This window comes from Lytechinus variegatus, chromosome 9, assembly GCF_018143015.1.
Source record: "Lytechinus variegatus isolate NC3 chromosome 9, Lvar_3.0, whole genome shotgun sequence".
Lineage (NCBI taxonomy): Eukaryota > Metazoa > Echinodermata > Echinoidea > Temnopleuroida > Toxopneustidae > Lytechinus > Lytechinus variegatus.
This window is the reverse complement of record NC_054748.1, coordinates 8,408,222-8,434,079: the sequence shown is the minus strand read 5'-3', so window position 1 is coordinate 8,434,079 and position 25,858 is coordinate 8,408,222. Positions and strand designations below refer to the sequence as shown.

Genomic DNA, 25,858 nt, shown 5'->3' with positions numbered 1-25,858 from the left:
AAGCACAGGGTTCGGGTAGTGTCGGGCCCGACGCTCTAAGCAATAATAGAAAGATTAAATGAGAACAAAGTTTGAAATTTAATATTTATTTTATGAGTAATTCGGAGGGAGAGATTACAGGAGATCCCGCCCGCGCATGCGCAGTCATCATTCAAAGCATCAAATATGACTCCTGATAAAACAGCAAGAAAGATTAAACTAAGATGAGAACAAGTTAGAACTAATTTTGCCTTAGAGTAATGGGAGGGAGCGGAGGGCCTGTAATCTCTCCCTCCGAATTACTCATAAAATAAATATTAAATTTCAAACTTTGTTCTCATTTAATCTTTCTATTTTATTTTGTAATTCTCCTGGAGAAATTACAGGAGATTTCAAAGCTCAGGAGGCATATTTGATACCAAAATTACACCAAGTCACAACCCTGGTGTGCACAAAACATAATACCTCTATACAACCGAGGATGAGGCACTGCCTAACAAGGAGGCTGAGAAGTCACTTTTCTGATCCAAAGCCTTATGGTAGAACTGTTGAAAGGTTTTCTCACTAGACCATCCAGCCTGTCTGAGAATAGCAGCGATGGGAACTTCTGACCTCTCAGCTGCTGACACCGACGCAGCCCTCGTTGAGTGCGCCTTGTAGATATCAGTGTCTACCCCAGCTGCAGCTAGAGTTACTCGTATCCATCTGGAGATGGTTTGTTTACTTATCCTCCCATGAGGCTTCTGATAGCTGATAAAAAGGAATTTTTCTGATCCCCTCAAACGTTCTGTTCTTCGAATATAATGTTTTAGATAATGAAGTACACACAGTCGTTTATCTAGAGGGTAAGCTTCCAACGTCATATCTCCGGTGATATGTCCTGGTCTGTCTTGTTTTAGTAGTTGACCAAACCAAAACGTAGCTCCACTATCTTTAAGAGTCATTTGCTCAATGTTTAACTGATGAAGCGACTGCACCCGCTGCGCTGAGGTTAGTGCCAAGAGGGTGACAAGTTTCAGGCTCAAAAGCTTGAGGCTAAGGGTTTTCGCAGGTGCTAGCTTCCTTAAATGGTTCAACACCAATTTAACGTCCCAGATATGAGTGTACCTGGGTTTGGGTGGTCGAAGTTGAAAGGTTCCTTTCATAAAACGGTGCACTAAAGGATGAGTTCCCACCGTAAAAGGACCATCTAAAACTAACAAGTGGAATGCCTCTGGCCGTCTCACCTGCATCACGCGGTTCAATATAGCAGCAGTGCTGACTTTGAATACTACTCTAACTCGCACAAGATGTTCAGTGATACATGGTTACTCTTATGTCCACTTTTTATGAACTAGACCAATAAACTTACAGAGATATGATGGTTATTCAACAAAAAACCCCAACATGGCCAAAGTTCATTGACCTTACATGACCTTTGACCTTGATCATGTGACCTGAAACTCACACAGGATGTTCAGTGATACTTGATTACTCTTATGTACAAGTTTCATGAATCAGATCCATAAACTTTCAAAGTTATGATGGTAATTCAACAGATACACCCAATTCGGCTAAAGTTCATTGACCTTTGACCTTGGACATGTGACCTGAAACACGCACAGGATGTTCAGTGATACTTGGTTACTCTAATGTCCAAGTTTAACGAACTAGACCAATAAACTTTCAAAGTTATGATGGTAATTCAACAGATACCCCCGATTCGGCCAAAGTTCATTGACCCTAAATGACCTTTGACCTTAATCATGAGACCTGAAACTTGCACAAAATGTTCAGTGATGCTTGATTACTATTATGTCCAAGTTTCATGAATCAGATCCATAAACTTTCAAAGTTATGATGGGAATTCAACAGATATCCCCAATTCGGCCAAAGTTCATTGACCCTAAATGACCTTTGACCTTGATCATGTGACCTGAAACTTGCACAAAATGTTCAGTGATGCTTGATTACTATTATGTCCAAGTTTCATGAATCAGATCCATAAACTTTCAAAGTTATGATGGGAATTCAACAGATATCCCCAATTCGTCCAAAGTTCATTGACCCTAAATGACCTTTGACCTTGGTCATGTGACGTGAAACTCATGCAGGATGTTCATTGATACTTGATTAACCTTATGTCCAAGTTTCATGAACTAGGTCCATATATTTTCTAAGTTATGATGACATTTCAAAAACTTAACCTCAGGTTAAGATTTCGATGTTGATTCCTCCAACATGGTCTAAGTTCATTGACCCTAAATGACCTTTGACCTTGGTCATGTGACATGAAACTCTAATAGGATGTTCAGTAATACTTGATTAACCTTATGGCCAAGTTTTATTAACTAGGTCCATATACTTTCTAAGTTATGATGTCATTTCAAAAACTTAACCTCAGGTTAAGATTTGATGTTGACGCCGCCGCCGCCGTCGTCGCCGCCGCCGTCGGAAAAGCGGCGCCTATAGTCTCACTTTGCTTCGCAGGTGAGACAAAAATGTAGATAAAGCACTTCTTGCAGTGTTCAAGGTACTATAACCAGCTCCATGTTCAAACAAACTTGTAAGGAACTCCAATAAATTTTCTACTGATGATTGAACATAATTCCAACCTTTGTCCAAACAAAATTTTTTCCATTTTCTTATGTAGATACAGTATTGATTTTTAGTAGAGTCTCTCCATGAAGACATTATGATCTCCGTAGTCTTTTTATTCAGTCTCTTGAAAGGTTTCCGGAGATCCTGCAACATAATAGATCAATGCGATCCCAAAAGGGGTGAGTGACATTTGAGAAAGGTAGAGTTAGTAACCCTTTTCTCCTCTTAATTTCTACAGGTTTCCCTACTGTCATAATGTGGAGCAAGGGAAACCAAGACTGTGAGGGCCAATTTGGGACAACTAGTAAGCCCGTAGCTTTGTCATTCAGAATTTTCTGCAAGCAACTTGGTATGAGACAGAATGGTGGGAAGGCATAAAAATTAAACTTGGCCCAGTTTAGGGAGAATGCATCAACCGAGAATGCACTAGGATCAGGTAGCCAAGAGACATACCTTGGCAATTGATTATTCAGTCGAGATGCAAATAAGTCAATATCTGGGGAGCCAAAGTAATGAGTAATTTGGTTAAAAGCTTGCTTATCCAGTGTCCACTCTGTCCTATCATTGAATTTCCGAGACAGCTTGTCAGCTTCTACGTTTAGCTTGCCTGGAATATAGGAAATAGACAGCCAAATATTTCTCTCTAAACACCATTTCCAGATTGTATTTGCAATTTCATTGCAACTGCATGATCTAGTACCCCCCATATGCTGGAGATAGGTAACTGCAGTTACATTATCTATGCGTAGTAGGATATGAACATTTTTCATAGATGTACAAAAGGACTTTAGTCCGAGAAAGGCTGCCAGTAACTCAAGATAATTAATCTCATTATTCTTAGCCTTGACAAGCTCCTCGGCATTCCATCGCCCACCTGTGCTAGAATTTAGCTCCATACACTTAGCTCCCCATCCCGAACCACTTGCATCGGAGTACAACTCCAGGTCCGGTTCTTTTCTCAGAATAGACGAGTATACAATGTGCAGGTTTGCTATCCACCATTCAAGATCGTACCGAGCTGCCTGCGAAAGTTGCATGGGCCTATCAAAATGACCTTTGTTAATTTTCAGTGCTACAATTTTGTCTGATTCTAAAGCCCGATAGAAAAGCGGACCATATTGGACAGCAGGGAATGTTGCTACAATTTTCCCAATTGTTCTGGAGACTGCTCTAATACTAGGCAAGTTAGTTTGGAGGAGGTCTGAGCAACACTTTTTAACTTCATTTACCTTGTCAGAAGGAAGTGTAATGGACATATTCACTGAATTAAGTACAAATCCAAGGAAGGTAAGTTCCTGTAATGGTTTGAGTACCGACTTATCAGGGTGAATAACAAACCCAAGCTGTGATAAAAAGCTAACCATAGCATCAATTGCCTTGTGTACTTTGGCCTTATTGTTACCAATAATGATGGTGTCATCAAGGTAACCCACTAAGATGTGATTTGCTTGGTGCAGTGTGGCGAACACTGGTTTCAAAATTTTGGTAAAGAGCCGTGGTGCAGTACTCAAACCATTTGGTAAACAAGTGAATTGAAAAAGAGTGTCTTGCCAAATAAATCTTAAGTACTTTCTATCTGAAGGGTGAACTGGGACCGAAAAATAAGCATCCCGGAGGTCCACTGAGGCAAGAAAACAATTTTCTGACATTAATTGTGTTGCTGTATGTATGCTATCCATCTTAAAATGCTGATAGCTCATATACTTGTTCAGGTCAGAAAGATCCAGAATAACTCTTAGCCCACCATTTTTCTTGGGCCGAGTAAAAATGTTGGACACAAACTCTCCCTTCTCATGGGAGCACTGTTCAATCACCCTTTTCTCAAGTAAATGTATAATTTCTTGATTGATTTTAATTACTTCAGCTGTCCTGATGTGAAAACAGCGTGGGGGTAGTGAACGGTATGGTTTAATAGATACATTTTCAAATTCTAATTTATACCCTTCAACAGCTGATAAGATAACGTGATCAGAAGTAATCTTTCTCCAATTGTTTACAAAATGCCTCAGTCGGCCACCAATAGGAAACTTTGAATAATCATTAAGTAAACTCACCTCTTCAGCAGAAGTAGTTACTTTGTTTTCTTCCAAGGTGCACCCTGCTTTGGGGGAAAGGGGCTGTGGGAAGGCATTCTGCTCTGCGAGCCTGGGTTCTGCCACTGGTCTTGACCCTTGTTCTTGCGTCTTTTCCACTGGGGCTGCCCTAAAAAAGGACCCTCTGGGTTGCCTGACCACAAATCATGTTGGGCTGATTGCGCCCATCCCAATTCACGGGTACTGGTTTTATTCCTGGCATATGGGTGATATGAGTGAGTCTTGAATTGCTTGTCCTTTAATTGACCTCTCATCATCCCTGCAGCTGCCTTTTGTTGCTCACTCAGGTCTTTCACTTGCTTAGCAAGATCATCTCCAAACAAGAACTTGCCCACTTGGGAAGATTTGCACAATGGTGTAAACTTCATATTCATATCAGGTCTGATAAGACGTTTCCTAGTGCAATTTAGCTCAAAATTGGCATTGCTGAGCAAAGCGAGGCAATCTTGTTGAGCTTCAGAAATATTCCCCGGGTCTAAAGATTGCAAAAATGCTGTCAAACCTCTGGTTAGTGAACGTTGAATTTTTTGTAGTTGCAGGTCTCTTTGTCTAGTTACTTGTTTTAGTTTGTCCCAAATGGGACCATTAACTCTTGGCACATCGACCAAGGGGCAATTGGTGGGTGGGGGGTATTTTCCCAAAGACTCCTCAAGAGCCTTTTCACCCAACTTGTTGGAGAGTAAATACGATGCAGACATCGCTAGATTATCATCAATTGCTTGTCCCATCTCTTGGGGCTGGGCAAACTTAGCGGCTAATGCCGGAATGCTTGGGCCTTGGCCCACATCACATTCACCTTCCCCACTCTCGAAATCTGGAGCTTGTGAATAGTCATCACTGACATTGGTCACATGGACCTGACCTGCGTGAAACTGAGAATTCTGATCATCATAGCCATAATTACTATCATCGTAAAAAGACTCGGCCTCAGAAGGGGCACTATCTTGATAACGGGTGGCCTGATTCTCAAGTGCTTTAGTCAAAAGCGATTCCAATTTAGTAAGTCTCTCCTCGAACTCAGAGTTTGAAGTTGAGGGGGATGGTTTATTCTTTTTTGGCTTGGCTTTTGATGATGGTGCCATATCGGTTCCTAAGCCCGAAGAGCCTTGCAGAGATTTAATATCTCCTTTGTCTTTATGTTTCTTGACAATTTTATTGGGCTTGGCTTTCAATAGTGCCATATCGGTACCTATGCCCGAAGAGCCCGACGGAGATTTGATATCTCCTTTATCGTGCGAAGCTGGTTGCTGGCTCGCGGAACGGGTCCCTGCGCCCGGCTTCGCCGGCGTCTGGCCCGGTGGAGAAACCGCACTCCGCTGCGACTGAGTCGCCGGCGGGCTGGTATCCACATTCAAGAGATCACGATTCATGATCTGATTTCCGACAGGAAGTACTCCAACTCGGAACAAAAGTCGATGTTAGAAGGAGGTTGTTAAAGAAAAAAGTTCTAGCACAATAATTCCAGCAACCAACTCGAAGAAGGGTAAGAAAAAACAATTTTTGTCTTACCCAAAATGGCGGAAAATGACTGCCAAAACAATGCTGCGAACGTAATGACTGCGCATGCGCGGGCGGGATCTCCTGTAATTTCTCCAGGAGAATTACGAAATAAAATTATACATTGTCCCACGTGCGCTTATCTGTGTTGGGGATCTTCGGTGTGAACATTTTTCAGCGTAGATTTCAAGATTTCACAAAGTTCAGTTAATGTAACTGTACCAGAACTAGATCCTAGATGATATTCTGACAACTAAGCCTTGTTTTACAGACTTTCTCATGAAATCAGTGTTTACTGTAACTACTGGAATTTCTCTTTAAAGACGTTTCAAAACTCAATCGTGTTCAATGACGCATTCGTAATAATGAAGGTCATAAAATCTGAGCTAATCATGTTTAGAAACGCATCTTTTTTAACGTTTGAATTTTCCTCCAAATCATGATTTGAAAGACGTTTACTTTTACGACCAGGAATGGTGGTCATGGAACACACCCTTTGTTTCTCATCATGTCTGCATTTTGTAATGTTTTCAATCTTGATTTATATTGCTGTTTAAATTTGGAAACCAAGAGGATTCTGTTTCTTTTTTTTGTTTCATCTTTTTCAATATATTGTGCAAAGGATGAATCCATCTGGGGCGATTACAATCTGTTGGAGCAATAACTCCTACTGTTTACTATTTCCGATTTCTCCTCTCCTCTCTCTCTCTCTCTCTTCTTTTCTTTATATACCCCCTCTTTTCTCTCCTCATTCAATCTCTTCCTATTTCTATTTCCTTCTTTCTTTTTCTATTGCTTCCCAATAATGTACATGTTTTAGATATTATATTGACATCGATGACATTCACTACCCATAATCTGTATTTCAATGTTAGGCCTATTAGTATTATCATAATATGTTTTGAATTATTTAGGATATTTGCTTACGCTTTGAAGATTGGCCCCAACCTAATATTTGTAAACTTAGTGTATGAATGAATAACTCCTTTTCTTTCTTTTTTCTCTCTAATATCTACCCCAACGTAGTCTGTTATTATTTCACATTTCATTTTTATTTAATATGTTGTATGTCTATGTTATGTACCTGTTTTATTGAAATTGAAGTTTTACACTATATTGCCCTGCATCGACAGTTATGTGTCATGACCTGGGCCTATCTTAATTTTATTATGTTTTGTATTGACTTTGTAAATTTCTTTCCTTTATTGTGATTTCAATAAAGTGATATCAAATCAAAATCTAACATTTAATTTGAAAAAAAAACAACACTTACTTTGAGAGCTTTTTGCTGTCGTCTCCTGATGTATTTCTTTCACTTGATAGATCTTCATCACTCATATCCTCCCTATGAAAAAAAAATCCAACACGTACATCAACAATAACTTGGTACAGAGCGTAATACTACTACATGAGCAGAGCTGACTTCTCCGAGGGGGGGGCACTCGACCGTATTGCTGTACACACTCATGACCAAAAAACACATACTTTTTGCCGATCATGGCTCATCATGCGTGGGGTGTCAAAAAGGCCAAAATCGGGGCAAATACATGTAGGGTTTAGTTGTGGGGTAATACTTATTCAGGGGGCAAAATTGTCAAAAATGCATGCAAAAACACTTGAATACATGTAAGATACAGATTTGACCAATAGATAAAACTTGTTCAGAGTGGGTTTGTAAGGCCTGATGTACAACCCCAGGGGTAATTCTTAAATTGATATTCATTGCTCGTATCTCCCTATGAAAAAAGAAAATCATCAATACATACATGTACATGTACATATATGTAATATCATCAATTACTTGGTACAGCATACATGTACACCAAACACTACAATGTATGTAAAATATTACTTAAGGATTTGGGGCTGTAAATTTCTTATGAAAAATAGATGCATCTTCATCACTCATATCCTCCTAGAAAAAAAACAATCAAGACATTGCTACTGTACATGTCATGTACATGTACAATGTATTAAAATACTACTTTTATTATAGGGGAAGGGGCATCTTCCTTTCACTTGAACATCTTCATTGCTCTTGACATGTACAGTTGTATAATCCTCTGGGCTGTTTAATAAACGGCAAGGCTTACCATGTACATGTATTATTACTATCTGGATTTGGCCACCCTACGCATATTTCGATCTACCTGATTTACCTACAGATAAGACCCAGGTATCACAGCGTATTCAAAAATGCATGGAAATTAGACAAATCCTTTCAGAGGCTGTGTGCACGCAAAACTACATGTACATAGCTGTGCAATACTGTGTCATATATATGTAATGCATATTCTAATGAATTATTTATGGTAAAGATGGCTTTTTACCATGGGAAATAATTCTTCTTTCAAGGGAATATTTAACTCATCTACATGTATATGTACATGTACATGATTGAACTTGTGTACATGTACATTGTTCATAGTATCCTAAAGAGCAATCCAATCATAACATTGGTGTTATGATGGGGTCCATGATATTTGCTCTGCACACTATTTCATTCATTTCATTTCATTTATTTTCCACAAATCAATCAAAATACAAAGAAAAACATACAACTCATTCCAAAATAGTATGCATAATTACAATATAAAAGCAGATTCTAAGTGGATGGACCTAAAGTAAAGCAAAGGCTTGTTGTGGATAGGCCCTTAACAAATAATTTATGTGTAATCATTGATAGCTACAAATAATTATAGAAAAAATAGAGCTGAGCTCGGAGAAAGTTACAGAAACTGGACAAGGACGAAAACTATCGAATACCAACTTCAACCCTGGGTCTAACACTATACCCTACCGTAAACCTAACATGAAACCCAACTGCGACCCTAACACTAACCCTACATGTATAAGGGATGGTCTAGGCTGGAAATAAATAGAGCAAAATGCTGAAAATTTTATCAAAATCGGATTACAAATAACAAAGATATTGAACTTTAAAGATTTGCACTATTTCGGCGAAACAGTTCTAGACAGACGGACGGTAGGACGGATGTACGGGCGGACGGCATGGACCTGGGAAGCGGGGGTGCTGGGGGTGCTGAAGCACCCCCAGAAATTTTCCTGGGGGTGCTGCGTGTATTATTTTCCATAGGCAGCACCCCCACGAAATCAGGTTCCCCCTGTATATTTTTAATATGTTATAATGTACATAGTTATCACATCCAAAAATCGCAAATCATTTAAGTCTTTCACATATTCCAATAACATCGCTCCTATCATGCCTATAACGCGACTCAATCAAGCTCCGGCACCCCGATACAGACGTGGTCGCGCGCGATACGTATATATGGTTTACACACTACTCGATAGCAGGGAGGGACACATGGGTGTGGCTGGACTTGAAACTTCTCGGTTTTATGTCGAATTAAGTGTTTGCGCGCCCGAACGCCCGTGTTTTGTATAAACAATTACAAGTCAGACAATAGAAATCAAATTTCACAGTCTTTTTCACCCTGCCCCCATGGTCCTGGGAAGCGGGGGTGCAGGGAGGGGGGGTGGGGTGAAGCACCCCCCAAATTTGGGGGTGCTGCATGTCATTTTCCATAGGCAGCACCTCCTGGACAGCTAGTGGTAGGTATGATAAATGACAGAAATGTAATGAAAATGAACGACGTTTTGTAGAACCCCCCTTCAGAATTTTCCGATACAGTACTTAAAATTGTGTTTAAATTCACCCTTTTCAGATCGGAATATCAAATATTTTCTGCTCGCACTTCGCGCTTGCATTATTGATTTTTTGATAAAAAATGTATTTAGAATGCCCAGATACTAGGTCTACTCTAAACATGCGCACGCATGTTTATTCAGATACGCAGCTTTTGGGGGGTACTCCAGGCTGAAAATATTTATATCAAATACATTTTATCAAAATAAATAAATTTTATGAAAATCTGATAACAAATAGTTCAGTTATTTAATTCTAAATTTCAGCAATATTTTATGAAAATGGTGATATGCATGTCATGAATATTTAATAGGTGGGTTGACATGGGCAGAAATCTGGACCCAAAGGTAGGGGGGACCAGGGCCCGGAGAATTTGACAAGCAAAAAAACCCAAAAGGTTATCGCCCTAAATGTTAGGTCAGTTTAACCCTAACAAAATTTGACAAGCCCCCCCTAAAAAAAAGGTTTTCACCCAAAATGTAAGTTCATTTAGTCAAAAATACATGTATTATTTCGATTGTGAAGTGACATATTTTTCTCCGTAATGAAAGACCAAAAATAGGAGGGGGACATTTGATATTGTGTCCCCCTGTCCCCTCTGGGATTTCCGCCCATGTGGGTTGAAGATGTCACATTCCCACTATCCTGTTTCTTGTGTCATTACATGGAATCAACATTGTTTCAATTTTTTCAAACCAGTGTGAATGATATGTCTCCCTTATAATGAAATAAGTTGCAGCAAAGAATATCTAATTGACTGAATCAGTTGTCAATTCAACTGTTTTTGGTTCTTGAAGGGAAAATATTGAATAAACCTAATTCTATATAATGAAATACAGAAGAACAAGTGGGGATATGACATCATCAGTTTGCTCATTGGATATTAATGAAGACATGCTTAAAACTGTTTCACCGGAATAATGCTAATCTTTAAAATGTAATAACTTTGATTTCCTTGTCGGATTTTGATCAAATCTTTATTCTTATCAATTCATCAATTGTATATAGTTATATACCTATTCTGTTCATGATTAGAAAAGTGCTTAAGATGTCCCTTTTATAGGTCTGAAATCTCATTTTATTTCCGCTCGCGCTTTGCGCTCGCATCAATAGTGTAGTTATATACCTATCCTCTTGAAAAGTGCTTAGAATGTCTCGTTTTTGGTCTGAAATCTCAATTTTGTTTCCGCTCGCGCTTCGCGCTCGCATTAATTTTATAGTTACTTACCTATCCTCTTCATGATTAGAAAAGTGCTTAGAATTTTTTTGGGGTCTGAAATCTCAATTTTGTTTCCGCTCGCGCTTCACGCTCGCATCAATTGTATAGTTATATTCCTATCCTCTTAATGATTAGGAAAGTGCTTAGAGCAGGGGTTCTCAAGCTTTTTCCTTGAAGGGCCAGATAGGACTCCAAATAAACATGAAAGGGCCAGGATGAAGTGAATACTTAGAAAAAAAATGTACGCGAAGCGCAAAGACCCTTGCGGTCGGGGTCCTAGATGCTCTCTTGTGCAATCTGGCCCTTATTTTGGGAGCACTTAATCCTACAAATTTATAACAGTTTCATGTGGAACGCAGGCAAAATTAGAAAAGATTTCAAAATACAGCGATAGTCGATATTAATGATAACAAAATTGTAGTACTTTGTTCAAAGGAATCTAGATTGTACCTATACAAAAGTTGGGGAGACAGATAATGTCTTGAAGTATCAATATTTTTATAGTCAAAGTAGAATAAATAATAGAGCATGTCACTCTAACAAGGATGTTAGTCTCCTAGTCTAAGTCACTTTTAATATGGGAAACATGACAGTCTGTCAGCAACAAGTTGCTTGAACCTTGGCACAAAAGGTGTAATTGCCAAATGTTCACTGGTCAAGCAGGGGCCAACCATGTAAAAACATAAAAGTGACCATATGATTGTGATTTTTTGCATGGTCAGCCCCCCCCCCATTGTGGAAAATATACTTTCGCACCTGTATGCTTAAGATGTCCCTTTTATAGGTCTGAAATCTCATTTTTATTTCTGCTCGCTCTTCGCGCTCGCATCAGTTGTACAGTCATATACCTATCCTCTTCATAATTAGAAAAGAGCTTAGAATGTCTCGTTTTTGGTCTGAAATCTCAATTTTATTTCCGCTTGTGCTTCGCGCTCGCATCAAATGTATAGTTATATACCTATCCTGATCATGATTACAAAAAGTGCTTAAAATGACCAGTATTTAGGTCGGAATGTCAAAATTTTCAGCTCGCGCTTCGCGCTCGCATTATTTGATTGTTGATATATGTATCGTCTTAAGGGGTAACTGCAAACAGTCCCAATATCCGACCAGAGCGTATTTGAAAAATATCTGCTCGCGCTGATCACGTTCGCAGTTCTTTGTTACATACGCATCTTGTTCAGGACCACAAACATTGCTCAAAATGTTCAATTTTCAGGACAAAATACATAAATTCCCCCCCCCAAAAAAAGCTCGCGCTTCGCGCTCGAGTTCTCTAATTATGTATCTATGTTCTTTTATAAGAAGAAAGCTAAGAAGTAACTGTCATTGTCATATACATATTCAACCTATTCAATCTATATATGTGTGTGTGTCCTTAGAGGTGTGTGTCTGTGTAATTATGGAAAACTCAATTGTGCCCCCCCCACCGTTGAGGAGAGCTTTCAGCACCCCCACAGAAAAAATCGTTCCCAGGTCCCTGGCGGACGGGCGGACAGATGGGCAGATGGGTGGAAGGGTGGGAGGGATGGTTGGATGATGGATGGATGTGAACTTACCCTCCAGAATCAATAAAACTCAGTTTCCTTTTCCTATCCATAGTACTTGACATATCCGAGATACTCATGTTCTGCATCATATCTGTTCACACAAAGAAAAAAAATCAAATTACATGTAACATCAGTAGTGGGGGAAATTAGTCTGCAGGCACAGAACCTATTTGAATTTTATATCAACAAGTAGTGAAGGGCTGACACAGCAGACTAGGGGGAGAGGCTGGGCACTTTGGATATTTTATCACCTGGGGCCCGTAACATAGCTTAGCAATCATCGTAGATTTTTTTAATGATTGATTCCATTGACTAAATGTATATGTAGGCTACAATCAACTGAGTATAAAACCAGCCCAAGTCCAATTTTTGGCAAAATTGAATTTATATAAATATGGGAAATTGTTATAAAGGACTCATCTTGTGTTTAAATGATAACTAAACTCATCTCAGAAATGCAAAGGATAATCTGGTATGAGTGTAAGAAAAACCCAAGTCCAGGACTTACTTGGGCTTTTCTTACATTTATATCATAGCACCCTCTCTCATTACTTTTACTTGTACAGAAGTCAACCATGTACCATGTACTGTATATGAATGTAAGAATCAAGCAAGTCCATATTATTCTAAGAACGACCACCAGACAAAATGCCCGTCAATAAGTACCGTGAATATTAATGTTCATAAAAAAAATGTGCATATGAATTTCTTTTACTTGCCCAAATTTAAAAAATATCTTTTTTTCAAATTTTCTCAAAATTACCTCCTATGGACTTGGGCATTTTATATTCATATAGGCCTACTCAATTGTGAAAATCACAACCTTTGTGTATAATATGGGACCCTGGAGTGAGATGGCGTACATAAACAGGGGTGTGAGTGACAAATGAAAATACCTAACATTGCAAAGCTGCTTGTGGGCAAGTCCAAGAATTCGCGCGCGTTACGTATGGGACATTTCAGAGGCTTTAATGACCTGAAAAAATAGTGTTAAATGACTTTGATTAGATTGAATACCCTCATGATGGTAGACATCTAGGAGAAGAATAATCATGCAAAAAATTGTGACATATGACCTTGATCTTGACCTTTTAGAGCGAAAAGATGCGCCGTTACGTATGGGACGCAGAGAAAAGACAATTTTTAATACATTAGTTTCAAGTTGAGAATTCTCTGAAAGTATTTCACTTGACAACTTGAAACTTAGTGTGATAGAAGTCTCAATACTATAGTATATTTATGGCAAGTTTCATGTCATAAGCCAAATCCCTCTAATTACAGACTCTAATTAAACAAATTAATGACATGTTACGTATGGGACAGTTACGTATGGGACATTTTGTCCCCATAGAGAACGTACACAATTTTCCCCATAATTCAAAAAATTGAAATAATTTAAAATATGGAAATAACAAAAGAGTTTCTTTCTTTTTAAATGTTCTACTGAGACATATTTGATATCACTGAAGGGGAAATTAGCCATTTCAACCTTTTTATTCCTTGTTTTTCATGGTTTTATGAATTTCTTATGTATTTCTATTGTTTTTATTTTTTCATATTTTTCCATTTTCACATTTTTTTTGGCTTCATTTGTATTCATTAATCAGTATTCATAACAAATCAGTGTTTAAAAACTAAAGAAAAGGTAAATAATCAGTTTTTAGAGCACTCTTCAAATTTGTTTTTCTCCATTCACTTTGTACACAAATCTCCCCATTGACATTGTGTGTAAATGTCCCATACGTAACATGTTGTCCCATACGTAACAATTTTTTAATTAACTTTTAATTAAAAAGTAAACTCCATTTTTGAAACTTTTTGTGGTATAACATTTTCATACTTAATAAATTAGAACTTCCCAGAGATGCAACAATACAAGTATTGTATTATGAGAAATAACTTAAAAAAACATCCTCAAAATGTTACGTATGGGACATTCCATCCTTGGACAAGACCTAATTTGCATAATTAATTAGATGACACCACTTTTTTCTGCCAAAAGTAATAAGATGTAAGGGGGTTCATGTCCCACCTATGACTGAATCTCAGAAGTTTTGTTTTCATTTTCTATGAATTTTTATAATTGTCCCATACGTAACGCCCATTTTACTGATTATGCAAATTAGGTGCCCCAAATTAGCATAAATATGCATATTATCAAATTTTTCTTTATGAAATTTTAAAATTCCACATTTGGGCTTTCTTACCCCACCAAAGATAACTTCTTAAATTAAAGATTAAATTTTGCCTTACAGGGTGACCTTTTCTTGGACTTGCCCTTTTTTACTTTTTCTGTACAAATGACACAAAAACTTTAGAAAATGAGCTTTAAAAAAAGTAGGTGGAAATCACCTAAAGAACTGAAATCTGACAGACCTGCATGAATTACTACATGTATGTAATTTTGAATGATTTCTTTCCCATTTCTATAGTAAGCAACTTTGATGGTAAAATTTATTGAGTAGAGATTGTGTGTAGGGACAGTGATTTTCCGTTTCAAAAAATTGCCTTTTCCGTTTCAGAAAATATCAAATTCCGTTTCAGCACGTCAGAAAACGGAAATTCTGTTTCCCCATAGACTTTGTACACACGAAAAAGTGACAATTCCGTTTCTACATTGAATAGCAAAATTACACGTACACTCGCACTAGTCCAACTTTGTATCTGCTACTGTACCAACAACACAATAGAATCTGTTCTAATCGGATCTATGCGGGTGTAAATAATATTTTTACAAAGACATTTAGCATGCATACATCCTCACCTCTCACATCATTAGCATTATTTCACGGTGAAATGATTTTTCATCGATAATTTGGGGGTTTTTTTGACATCGTTATCATCAGTCAACGGCTTTTGCCGATCCGTCATCTTGGATATCGTGCTGTTACATCTTCAAACGTAGAGGGCAGCAACACACGACCGTTCATAGTTGGAACGATCTTTGGTACAGTGCAGTGAAGCCCAACCCGGCCGGCAGGCCGGGTACGGGCGTGGGGTACTGTACAATCGAGTGTGCTGATGTCGGGTGCAGTCATGATTTGTGAATTGTCATGATTGTAGCGAAGTGAGATCGTGTTTTCTGGGGTTTTGTGGCCATTTAATACTCTCATTTTGTTGTGATTTTGGAGTAATTTCTGTTGCTATTCTGTGTATTTTGAGAGAAAATGCGTTTTCCGTGATTTTCCGTTTGAAATGCCACTTTCCGTTTCAAAAAGCATTTTCCGTGAATTCCGTCCGTTTTCCGCAATCGCGGAAAATCACTGTCCCTATGTGTGCAATGCATCCTTAGAAAGACAGTGAACATGGAGTTCAAAGAAAATGTGGCAATTATTTGGAAGAGACATGTCTAATCACCAGACACTTAACAAGATGTGCACAAAGGAGGCTCACAGCTTTCAATGAATAATTGATGTTGAAGTCTGTCTGTAGAAACCAGTCTCTCAATTTGTAATAACTCATATTTAAATACTTGTTGTATTAAACAAGAGTGATTTTTAGAACAGACATCCACTCATTCATTCATTCGTTATTCAATTTGAACCTTCATTTCTTTTCCTTTTTTTTGCACTGAAGTGCCTTAAGCATTATCAGGGTGCCACATGTACATGTACATAATTTTAATAGACACATTTGCCTAGTCGGGCAAGTAAACTTTTAAATAGTTGGAATATACTTGCCCAAAAATCTATTTCACTTGCCTGAAAAAATCCTAGAAAAAAAAAATTTAACCTCTTCAAAGTTTTGCGGTTTTATGAAGCATTGACCTTTTTCTCTCTTTTGACATCTACCTGCATTTCTTCTTCCAAAATGATTTTATCTTGCCTGCCATGACCAAAATATGGGTCAATATCATATGATCGACCCTAATTTGGGTTACTCTACTTTGCTTGCCCCATTCTAGCAAGTAGTTTTGGTCTTTACAGTTTCACGATACTTGATTCTAACTTTCACTTGCCCCGGGCAATCGGGCAAGTGCTTATGTAGCACCCTGCATTATGTAATAAGGATAAAAGATGCCAATAAACATGTACATCTTCATTATTTTCTGCTAAGAAGCACACAGCTTTCAACAGCAAAAAAGTCAAATTTAATCTTTTTTCTCCTCAAATTGATGTTTAATCATCAACTTCTATTCATTTTCATGTATTAAAATACATGACCCAACAGTCACAGGGTAGATTTGAGCCTACCTTGTGCCTGGAACTCGGTTCCCAATTCCACATTCTTGTTTGTTTTATCTCTGTAGGTGGTTTCAAACCGCCTCGATCACAAGAATCCCCGTTAAATTACAAGAACTTTTTAAGGCTAAAAAATACCCGTTAATTATTCCTGCATTCACACCGCCCCGAAACACATCCTTCGGGATAAGTTCCCGAAGTTACGAGCATGCGCAGTGTGGTCTGATAAGCAGGCAAGGCGGGAGATTCAAAATCACCAGCCCAGCAGCCACCCACGCCGCCGCGCCCAACGACACGATGGGATAAAAGTTCCCGTAATTTGCTTTCACATCGCCAAAATACCTGCGACCTTGGAAAAATCCCCACGAAAGTTCTCGTAATTTTGCCAAGTACCTACTATTTAGCGGGTATTTTCTTTCGGGGATATTACGCGTAGTTTGCTTTCACATTACCAAAATACCTGGTATTTTCTGATCGGGGTAAATTTCCCGATCAGAGAATACTTGGAACTGGCGAACTTCGAGGCGGTCTGAAACCACCTACATGTAGTGTATTCTTCTTATCTCAATGCTTGGATTTGGCGCTGGGAGTCGGTGCTGGGGATGATTCTCATCCACAAATAAGTGAGCATAGTCAAGACAGGAGCCCCTCTACAGTGTATCTCAGAACTGCTACCGTTTGTTAAAGGTCAAGTCCACCCCATATAAATGTTGATTTGAATCAATAGAGAAAAATCAGACAAGCATAATGCTGAAAATTTCATCAAAATTGGATGTAAAATAAGAAAGTTATGACATTTTAAAGTTTTGCTTATTTTCACAAGATAGTTATTTGCACAATTTAGTCACATGCAAACGAGATAATCAATGATGTACTTCACTCACTATTTCTTTTGTTTTTTATTGTTCGAATTATACATTATTTCACTTTTTGCAGATTTGACATTAAGAACCAACTTGACTGAACCATAAAATGTTAAGCAATGGTAATTCATCATGTCCAGGGAGAAATAAAACTTTGTTTCACAGGACAATGAAGAGAAAATTAGAATATTTCATATAATAAAATACAGAAGAAATAGTAAGTGAGTGATGTCATCAGTTCCCTCAACCAAGATGTGCATATAACTGTTTTGTGAAATTAAGCAAAACATTAAAATGTCATGACTTTCTTATTTTACATCCGATTTTGATTAATATGCTTGTTGGATTTTTCTCATTTCATTCAAATCAAATTTTTGTTGGGGTGGACTTGTCCTTTAAATTTGAGTCTCCAGAGACTCTGACATTGAGAATCGCGATTACTCGTCACTGGCTCCCAAGCCTACTGATCATCACTCAGAAAAATCGCGAATTATTATTCATTTTTTATTTAATATTTTTAATGTTCACTTACAGTGATCTTTTCTATAAAAAAAGATATTTAAGTCTTTAATAGATCAAGTTGCATTAATGTTTTTATACTTAGGGTGAGGGATGGGGGGGATGAGCAATATAGATCTACATTAGTGCTGCAGGTCAGGCGGCATGTTCAGGTTCGGTTCGGGAGGGTTCGGCAATTTTTTTCCGAACTTTGGTTCGGTTCGGGGTTCGGCAATAAATGCCAAATTAATTTTAACATATAAAAAATAAAGATCGCCGACCCACTAACAAGTGATCTAGCGGATGATCTGTCAAATATTTATAATAAATTTTGTTTTTAAAAATAGTTATGAAAATTGTTGAACTTTCTTTTGTTTTAATCTTTAAACAAAAAAATAAGTCATTTCTACTTTCATTTTTAAAATGAAAATAAAACAAATCAAAAGAAAAAAATATTGATAATGAGAGAATCAGGACAGAAACAGAATTACAAAGATCAGAATTTTTTTTTTCATGATTATTTCATGTTGCTATGATCATGATCGATTACGATGTCATTGCCAACGCAGCTTCTCAAATTAGAAAGTGTTGATCGGGAATGTCGAAACAGTAGAAAAACAACCTCCACTCAAATGTTATTATACCGGTAAAATTCACATTCCAAAGAATATATGAGTGTTTTAGAAAGTCCCTATTTTCTGAAAAGTGGTAAAATCTGGTCAATGAATTACTTTAAAAAGATAAAATATCAGTCCATTCTTGGTCCAGAAAGATCGACGCTACGTGACGTCAAACATATTTCCAACACGAAAATGAGTACATGGGACTGTAATGTGTATTTTACTGTTGTGAAATCACTCGGCGTTGATCGTCAGAACTAAGACGGAACTGATACTTTATCATTTCATTTTCAGTAATTGACCAGATTAAACCACTTTTAAGAAAATATTGAAGACGGAAAAACGTTTCAAGTTCGGAATACAAATTTTACCTGTATAATAGCAACCGAGAGCAGGTTGTTTGGACTTCCTGTTTCAACTTTCCTTACCAACCATTTCCGGAACATCGATCAGGGAACATGCGTTGATTTGGTTTGAATTTTTATCTTTTCTGTTTTTTCACCCTCATTCCTTCATCTCTTATTTATCTTATATTAATATGGAAATTTCAGAAGGTGGAATATATATACTTTACCATTACTTTGTCAGTCACAAGGAATTAATTTGTCTTGTCTTTTTCTTTTTTTAAATACAAAACAATTAAATGTACGTCAGATTACAGCAATACGTAATTCAACTACACTATTTAACGAAGTTAAGCTTAAAATGTCCCCACATTTTTGAAGGAAAAAATATATTTATGTTTATAAAAAAAATTGAAAATGATAAACATTTAATCAAACACGAGACAGAAACTGTCATACTTTGTCATTTACAAGGGATGAATTTATGTCTGGTTCTTTTTCTTTATTAAATACAAAATGATTAGGTCCGATTACGATCAAGATCGATTACGGCAATACGTAATTACACCACACTTTTATACCGAGTTTAGCTTCAAAATGTCCCCTCATTTTATCAAGAAAAAATATATTTATGTTAGTAGAATATTCTTAAGTTGATAACAGTTCATTCAAAGACGAGATGGGAGCTATCATAGTGGATTTTAAAAATATATTGAGTGGAATTCTCTTTGTGCACAATCACTAACCAATATTTTTTAAAATAATTTTATACTTAAATCTATGTAATCATCGCACTTACGCATTGCATATTAACATACCTTTTTTTTACCGAACTTCCGAACCAGGCCTTTGTGTTCGGTTCGGTCCGGTTCGGAAGTGCCAAGTTCGGCGAACTTCCGTTCGGTACGGCGGTTCGGCTGCAGCACTAATCTACATGTATATTTTGTCCATTGCATGTCAAATTCGACATGGGCCAAGATTTGACATGGCAAACCTATTTCACAAGCCAGCACAGTCAAACACCATAGCACACAACAAATCCATTTTTCTAGTATAGGCACTATCACTTACCACCAGAAAGTCCAGCTTTTAACTAAAAAATCCATTCTAAAAAGTCAAAATTTTCCCTCAAAAATGCGGAATATGCGCTATACATGTAGATCTAGAGCACACGGCGGCTTAGTTTTGATTCAAGAAGCTTGGTCGCTGAAAAATGCGCCAAACATGAAGAAATCTTGTCTTGTCTTTCCGTTAATCCCCACAATCAATATATTGCTTATTATAGCATATGAACGTCAAGCTTGACCGAATACTTGGTTCTGTTCCGATTACGATAACTTTCTTGCAAATTTAGGATCGTAACTTCAAAATTTCCAATTAAAAAAGAAGAAAAAAGAACAATTCAACACATTGAATTTGCACAGAAATCAAGTCAAGGCATGCTTGCAGGTTACCTTTGTTCGACAGGGGCCCCGATCGCAGTGCAGGAGTGAATGACTGCTGCAACTTAGTTTCAGGTTGCACATTGCATGCGGTGCAACGCAATTCAGGGGCTCTCGCACAAATAGTTCTGAATGCACGATGTGCTATGTTGAATGAAGGGCAGGGGGTGTCGAATTTCAGCTGTTAAACATGTTGATACATACACTTTAAGATTTTATGAATTTAAGATGAAATTTGAAAATGAACATTGTAATTAATAAAAATAGACAAATATATTGAACAAACATTGGTGCAAATACCACTTTTTAAAGAAATATAACAAAAAATCGATCTAGATCTATCGTACAAAAAACTTGTCAAATCTTGGACATGCATGTTGCGGCCGAAAACGATCGCCGAGGAAAGTTATATTATTTAGCCCTGACTTTTATTTTGGGACTGAGATGATAGAACTCTGTCTCTAACGTTAGATCTATGCCTGAAATTAACGTGGCCTACCAAGTAATTTTGTCGCTGGCAGTTCCAGCGGTCGTGTACATTTTTGCTTATTACATGACGTCATCCAGCCACTGCCGAGAACCAATTTATGAATGAAAATATAGGAAGCATGCGCAGTGCCCCCACACAAAATTCCACCAAAACAAGTGTATAATTCTCGGCGCTAATGCAGTTTCGCACCGGCCGGTTACCAGCATACCTCATCACAAATATTTGTTCCCAAATGTCATGACAAGTCTCTCAGTCACATTTCGATGTCAATATATCCACCACTTTTCAAAATATCGTGATCGGGAATGGCTGTATTTCGGCTTCGATCTCAACGTCGTTGATCGACACGGCGTAGACATCGCTTCGCGGATCGCTTGGATTCACCGTGCATGCACCGTAATGTTGATATGAACTGAAGTTAGCAACCAAATCATGCGAACATAGATTCGCATGCGGCATGCTGGCAGTTTGTTCGCCACATTTTCGCATGATTAGGTTGCTAACTTCAGTTCATATCAACATTACGGTGAATGCACGGTGAATCCAAGCGATCCGCGAAGCGATGTCTACGCCGTGTTGATCAACGACGTTGAGATCGAAGCCGAAATACGGCCATTCCCGATCATGATATTTTGAAAAGTGGTGGATATATTGACATCAAAATGTGACTGAGAGACTTGTCATGACATTTGGGAACAAGTATTGGTGATTAGGTGTGCTAGTAATCGACCGGTGCGAAACTGCATTAGCGCCTAATTCTCTATCACCTCGTACCAAAATCGACCTAGAATTTCACTTTCGCGTATTTTATATGAATTATGAAAGGTATTCTTGGAGGATCTATTTTCTCACCGATACCGCACAGTAAGCTTTTTCGGTATTGATATTTTCAATACCGGTATTACTAATAGCTTCAATACCGGTATACCGACTAATACCGACTAAATTCCTAATTTATTGTGCAAACAGTGACCAATGTTTGTTTAGCCCTGATATGGCCTCTGATAAAGAGGAGATGCTTGTGGTCAGCTGAGGAATGCTCAGCATGGTCCATTCTCATTGACAAAAACTTTCTCTTTCTTTACCAAAAGTTATACGATCATGCTCTCTCCCCAACAAGAGCTGTGAATTACCTGTGCATGTGTGCAAAATTATCTCAGCAAGCACATGGTACAAAATCAATAAGTCAAGTTGCCAAATGCTACACCGCACAAACTCACTGCTACTTACTTTGCTCAACGTGTGTACATGCCCTAACTTCCAAGCACCAAAATTCCCTGCTAAAACTGTCAAGGATATATGCGTGATTTTGCCTTCACCGATCTGGCCCCACTCATTCACATTCAGATTCGCCCCTTTTGTTTACCCCTCACATCAACACGTGTTCGTCGAAGGTTCAAAGTTTGTTGACCTCAAATTTTGACGTCTCGTAAATAACTTTTCTTATAAATGTCCATTGTGTTGAACCCCCCCCCCCTCTCTTGTGAATCTCCACGTTGTCTACAAGTAACCCCCCCCCCAAACTTCCTATACCTTGGCTGCCTCTTTCTCACTAATTTTTCTTGCTTTTGTTTTTCTTTATCTCCCCAGCCACTTAATTCATCACTCTCTCTTTCCCATCGGCCCATTCTCTCCCCGTCACCACCCCTCTCTTACCACGAACAATCAACATCCTCCTCTTCTCCGAATCTCGATCTTCCCCTCTTTTTTTGTCAATTTCATCTTTCACACATGCCAAATTTTAGATGATCAAAATCTTATCACGCCACGAGACCATCATAAATTTAAATTACAATCAATCCAATAGTTTATTTTATTTTATTCATGACCGCACAGGCACAAAACGGATACAACACCCATCACAAATCACACAAATATTCTCAGCCACTTTCTTCCATTTACGATCACTTCACAGATCAAAATAAACAAAGAGGGATGGCGTAACATTTTTTCCTGTTAATGTTATCAACATTTTCTGTCTCTTTTTTATTTTCATATTTAATTTATTTATTCATTAATGTATTATTTCTTTATGTATTTATTTATTTTTTTTGGGGGGGTCAGACGATTTTTGTAGCAGGCTTATAGTGTAAAAGTAAACTTGTCATAATTGAAACAAGTCAAGAGCAGTCCAGAAAAAAACATTGCATAAAGAAAAAAAGTGTTAATCCCTGTGAGTCTGTCAATGCACAGCACCCCCCCCCCCCCAAAAAAAAAAAAAACTCAGTGGACATTCCCATCGATACAAGTTAAGAGCAGTCCGAGAAAAAAAAACTTGCATAAAGAAAAAACAAGTGTTAATCCCTGGCCCTGTGGTTTGTCTGTCAACGCCCCAAGCCAAGGTAGATACTTTGTTGAAGCCCGCAATACACCACGTGGTCAAAAGGCAGGCTAGGGAGTGTTTCAAAAAGAGTTTTGTCAGTGATTTTGTTTGTGTAGAGGGATGTTACAAGCTAGGAAACCCTCGCATGTGATTGGCGGAAAGCAAATCTGTTGTTGAAACCACTGAAAAAACTCTTCATGAAATGCTCTCCGTCTCGGTCGACTTCGTTGTTTACTGTAGCTGTGTACACGAGTGCATGGAGCTGAGCTGACATGCACATCAGTAGCGGTGGGGCCGAGGCCTCATGCAGCGGCTAACGGAGCTCAGACAGTAGTTAAGGGGCGATGCATTCATTTCGAGGTTAGATTATTGGATTCTGATTTCATTAAATACATTGAGAGAGCCAAAGAACTTATTGTTTTGGCTTAATTTTACTGTAAAAATACCCATAAACGACAATACAGAAGAAAATACCGGTATGATATTTTCAACTTCTGGTATGACGGTATTTCGGTATTGAAATTTCAACGGCGGTATCCATACCGGTATGACTTTCATACCGAACGGTATTACTAATACCGGTATATCGAAAAAGCTTACCGCACAGGTAAGAGAATTTCGATTACTTTTTGCTTTTCCGTCAAAATCTTACAAATTAGCGTCTATATGTCGTGTTCGTTGGAATTTGTAGAGTCTATCGCAACGTGCACAAAGTCAATTGGCTTCCGGGTTTCGGAGCGTCGCGTGAATATGCATGAAATTGCAGTTTCGATAATTTTTGATCGATACCGGTGCACGGTGAATCCAAGCGATCCGCGAAGCAATGTCGATCAACGACGTTGGGATCGAAGCCGAAATACAGCCATTCCCGATCACGATATTTTGAAAAGTGGTGGATATATTGACATCGAAATGTGACTGAGAGACTTGTCATGAGACATGACATTTGGTAACAAGTATTGGTGATAAAGTGTGCTGGTAATCGGCCGGTGCGAAACTGCATTAGCGCCCAGAAGTGTCCCCCTCCCCCTTTTTTTTTAAACAATGACCCTGGCCCTGGGTTTTTTTTTTTTTTTACTTGTAAAATTTTTTGGGGGACGAAATAGGCACGAAATATCGACTTTGTTTAAATTTTTCTTCAAAACCTCTTTTTTGCTTGTCGAATTTTTCCTCAGAAAAATGTCCCCCCCCACCCCCCATTTGGAAAATCATGGATCCGCCCCTGACATTTATTAATATTATATACCCAGTTGTTGTGTGTCCGGACAGGTTGTTTGTCCGGACGATCAGTTTTTTAGAAAGTTATTTGGAAAAATTTACAAGCGAAGTTTCATAAATGTTTGGTACAAATGTTAGGAAATATTATAGAGAACAAAATAGAAGATGATTACACTTATTGAATTCGTATTTTTAGTGTAATCCAAAGACAAAAAAGATGGCTTCAAAAATATTAAGTGTCCGGACACCCGACCCCCCATCCTACCACCACCTAATAACTGGAGAGGAACAACCAATATACGAGAGCCAGGAATTTCCATCCTGTGCAATTTCAATTACTGCAGCACGGAATCGTGATAACCTGTATTAGACATGCGTGCATAAAATTACATACATCACTCATGGTAATGGCTACTAAACTGCAGGCTCGTTTAGTACTCTGTGGCAGTCAACGTATCGACGTACGACGTAAATCTCTCATTTATCACATAAACTTCGGAACAATTTTATTAAAAAAAGAACGAACTCATAAAAATTGACTAACCTACAGATTAAGCTTATTTTACACGTTCCTTTCACCTCAAACGATTATAATTCCACAGGTTTTCACAACAACCACGGCACCATCACGCAGCAAACAAATTGCATTTACGGTAGCTTTGCACGATTTAATTTTCACGCGAACCTCGAAAAAACTGGGTCATCGATCGCCATCATGGAAAACAAAACACCAACATAAATCTCTATCTGGAATTTCTGTTGGACGTTTGGAGACGTAGATTCTTGAAAGGGCAATTTGCATTTACTCAAAAGAAACCCTTCAGGCAAAGTATATCATCAAATAATTTCAGAATGTCTAAGCAAGTAAACATTGGAGGAAATGGTTATTGGTTATACAGGCGCGGATCAAGGGGCACTTCCCCCCCCCCCTTTGAGAAGCAAACTTTCGATTTGATTTGATTTATTTCTTTCCACATTCAATCAAAAGTATATACAAGTGTAATCATTTTTTTTTCTTAGCATAACATAACGATAAGCAAATGACATAATGAATGCATATCCATTCTAATAATCTGAAATATATTTATTCCTGATTTCATTTTTTAATTATCAAAACAAATAGCAGAAAATATATATATATATACCGGTACATATATTGACATAATTCATTTTGAAATGTGGGAGACCTTCATCTTAAGCTTAGAGCTTGAAATTGATAAAGGCCTCAAATTATCATTATTATTGTTTTAGTTAAACTTAAAATTCAAAACAGAGGTTTGCCCCCTCTTTT

The 25,858-nt window shown here is 38.0% G+C and overlaps 2 protein-coding genes across 4 annotated transcripts in view; both read right to left on the bottom strand.

Annotated features, from left to right (window-relative positions):
- LOC121421722 (protein cycle-like) overlaps positions 1 to 25,424 on the bottom strand; it is a 49,913-nt gene extending 24,489 nt beyond the window's left edge. For 2 of the 3 annotated variants that reach the window (XR_005971032.1, XM_041616504.1), the window contains exons 1-3: positions 25,112 to 25,423; positions 12,598 to 12,679; positions 7,423 to 7,494 (exon numbers count right to left, since the gene is read on the bottom strand). Coding sequence is in view for 2 of the 3 variants with exons in the window: in XM_041616504.1 (XP_041472438.1) it covers positions 7,423 to 7,494; positions 12,598 to 12,677 (152 nt within the window). In the remaining variant the exon portion in view is untranslated. Of the gene's footprint in view, positions 1 to 7,422; positions 7,495 to 12,597; positions 12,680 to 25,111 lie in introns of all 3 variants that reach the window. The other variant, XM_041616505.1, reaches the window with a different exon arrangement.
- Positions 2,597 to 6,022, bottom strand: LOC121421723. The gene is made up of 2 exons (XM_041616506.1): positions 4,614 to 6,022; positions 2,597 to 2,703 (listed from the first exon to the last, which is right to left on the bottom strand). Exon 1 carries the CDS (start codon positions 6,020 to 6,022, stop codon positions 4,631 to 4,633), a length of 1,392 nt encoding a protein of 463 aa, XP_041472440.1. The 3' UTR covers positions 2,597 to 2,703; positions 4,614 to 4,630.
- Positions 25,425 to 25,858: the final 434 nt, after the last annotated feature.

Bases quoted from the DNA above. Each gene is read 5' to 3' on its own strand.
- LOC121421723 (XM_041616506.1), bottom strand. From the start codon at position 6,022: ATGAATCGTGATCTCTTGAATGTGGATACCAGCCCGCCGGCGACTCAG.